Below are 2,302 nucleotides of genomic sequence, written 5' to 3'. Positions count from 1 at the left end.
GATGCTAAGTGGAGTCACGGACTTGAACGCTCAGACAGCCCACTGTACAGTGCACTAATGAGCTGGACCTTCATTTTCCTCATTAATTGTGCCAGGTCTGCTCCAGTCACAAATGGGTTGGTTGTCCATGCTCTAGAACAGTGTTCTTTAAAGTATGGACTCCAGACCATCAGTAGAACATTTGTGAATTTGTTAGAAAGGCAAACCCTTGACCCCATACCCAACCTTCTGAATCCAATACTCTGAGGATGGGGCCAAACATCTGGGTTTTAACAAGCCCTCCAGCTTATTGTGATGCAATACCAACTTTTAAAACCACTGCTCTAACATTTAACTGATGTAACATTTTAAAATTTTTATTTTATTTTTGCTGATAGTTTGAAGGAGGGTAAAAAATTCTCAGGGAGAAATTATATATCATTCCCTACTTTATTTCTGTTAGTTGGCAAATGTGGAAATGTGTAGACACGTGAATAAAATGTGGTAGATGGGTAGTGAAAAAAGAAATGAGAAGAGGGAAAAAGAAGAGCAACAGAGAGAGGTAGAGAGGAACAGGGAGAGAGAGATATTTCTAATATTCACTTTGTTTCACAATATAGATCCTACAGTTTCTCTAAAAGAAGGGATCTGTTATCTGTCTCATTTCCTCTACTTTTTTTTTTTTTTCAGACTTAACAACAACATGAAATTAGAAAACAAAACAGATATAGCAGAATTCCTCCTCCTGGGCCTCTCGGAGAATCCAGAACTGCAGCCCCTCCTCTGTGGGCTGTTCCTAACCGTATACCTGGCCACTCTGCTTGGAAATCTGTTCATCATCCTGGCTGTCAGCTCAGACTCCCACCTCCACACCCCCATGTACTTCTTCCTCTCCAACCTGTCCTTCAATGACATCTGTTTCAGCACCACCACGGTCCCCAAGATGCTGGTGAACATTCAGACACAGAGCAAATCCAGCAGTTACACAGGCTGCCTCACCCAGGTCTGCTTTGGTTTGGTTTTTGCTGGTTTGGAAAATTGTCTCCTTGCAGCAATGGCCTATGACCTCTATGTGGCCATATGTCAGCCACTGAGGTACACGGTCATCATGAATCCCTGCTTCCGTGGCCTGCTGATTCTACCGTCCTTGTTCATTAGCATCATGAATGCCCTGCTCCATAGTCTGATGGTGTTGCATCTGTCCTTCTGCATAGACCTGGAAATCCCTCACTTCTTCTGTGAACTTGGTCAAGTCCTCAAGCTGGCCTGTTCAGATACCCTCATCAATAATATCCTAGAATTTTTTGTGACTAGTGTTTGGGGTGGTGTTACTCTCCTTGGGATCATTTTCTTACATTCAAATTTCCTCCTCCATTTTGAGAATCCCATCAGCTGGAGGAAAGTATAAAGCTTTTTCTACATGTGGGTCTCACCTCTCTATTGTTTCCTTGTTCTATGGTGCAGTTTTTGGGGTCTACCTTAGCTCTGCAGCTACTCTTTCTGGCAGGAAGAGTGCAATAGCATCAGTGATGTACATTATAGTCATGCCTATGCTCAACCCCTTTATCTACAGTCTGAGGAACAAGGACATGATGGGGGCTTTGAGGAAACTCTTCTCAAGAATATCTTCTTTCCACTGATGTGAGTGTAATGAAGAATTAATTTTACACAAAGATAGACCTGGCTATTGTTGCTGGTCTTTGGGCGGTATGAGTTTTTGGACTGCCTTTTTATTCATAGTGGGCCTGGGGCCACACCTGATAGTTTGTGATAACAAAGTGACTTATGGTTGACACCTTCACAAGTAATGCTAAAGGGATGACTCAGCATAGGGTTATCATGCCAGAAAGGCTGTCTTCATGATTAGGTGGTTGAAATTTTGAGCCACTTGATATCAGCCTGACCTCCAAAGAGGGTGACAGGTGAAGATTGAGTTCAAACACATGACTATTGATTCAATCAATCATGTCTATGTAATCCCATACTCATTGCCAGCAAGTTGCTTCCAACACATGGTGACCACATGTGTTACAGAATAGAACTGCTCCATAAAATTTTCTAGGCTGTGATTTTTACAGAAACAGATCTCCAGGCCTTTCATTCACGGCACTGCTGGTAGGTTTGAACAGCCAACCTTTCAGTTAGTAGTCAAGTGCAAACTGTTTGCACAACCTAGGGACCTACCTATATAATAAAACTGCAATAAAAACTCAGGACACTGAAGCTTAGGTGAGCTTGGCTTCTCTGGCTGTCCATGTTTTGTGAACTGTCACACATTGATGTTCCAGGAGGGTAATGTGTCCCTGGAGACACAGAAGTTTCA

The 2,302-nt window shown here is 42.7% G+C and overlaps 1 protein-coding gene across 1 annotated transcript; it reads left to right on the top strand.

The window, feature by feature from the left end:
- The first annotated feature begins 922 nt into the window (after positions 1-922).
- On the top strand, positions 923-1,387 carry LOC126070983 (olfactory receptor 7G2-like). Its single transcript, XM_049875300.1, has one exon. It carries the CDS (start codon positions 923-925, stop codon positions 1,385-1,387), a length of 465 nt encoding a protein of 154 aa, XP_049731257.1.
- Positions 1,388-2,302: the final 915 nt, after the last annotated feature.

Source organism: Elephas maximus, chromosome 3, assembly GCF_024166365.1.
Source record: "Elephas maximus indicus isolate mEleMax1 chromosome 3, mEleMax1 primary haplotype, whole genome shotgun sequence".
Classification (NCBI taxonomy): Eukaryota; Metazoa; Chordata; class Mammalia; order Proboscidea; family Elephantidae; genus Elephas; species Elephas maximus.
Note: the sequence above shows the minus strand (reverse complement) of the source record. Positions and strands in the feature narration are given on the sequence as shown.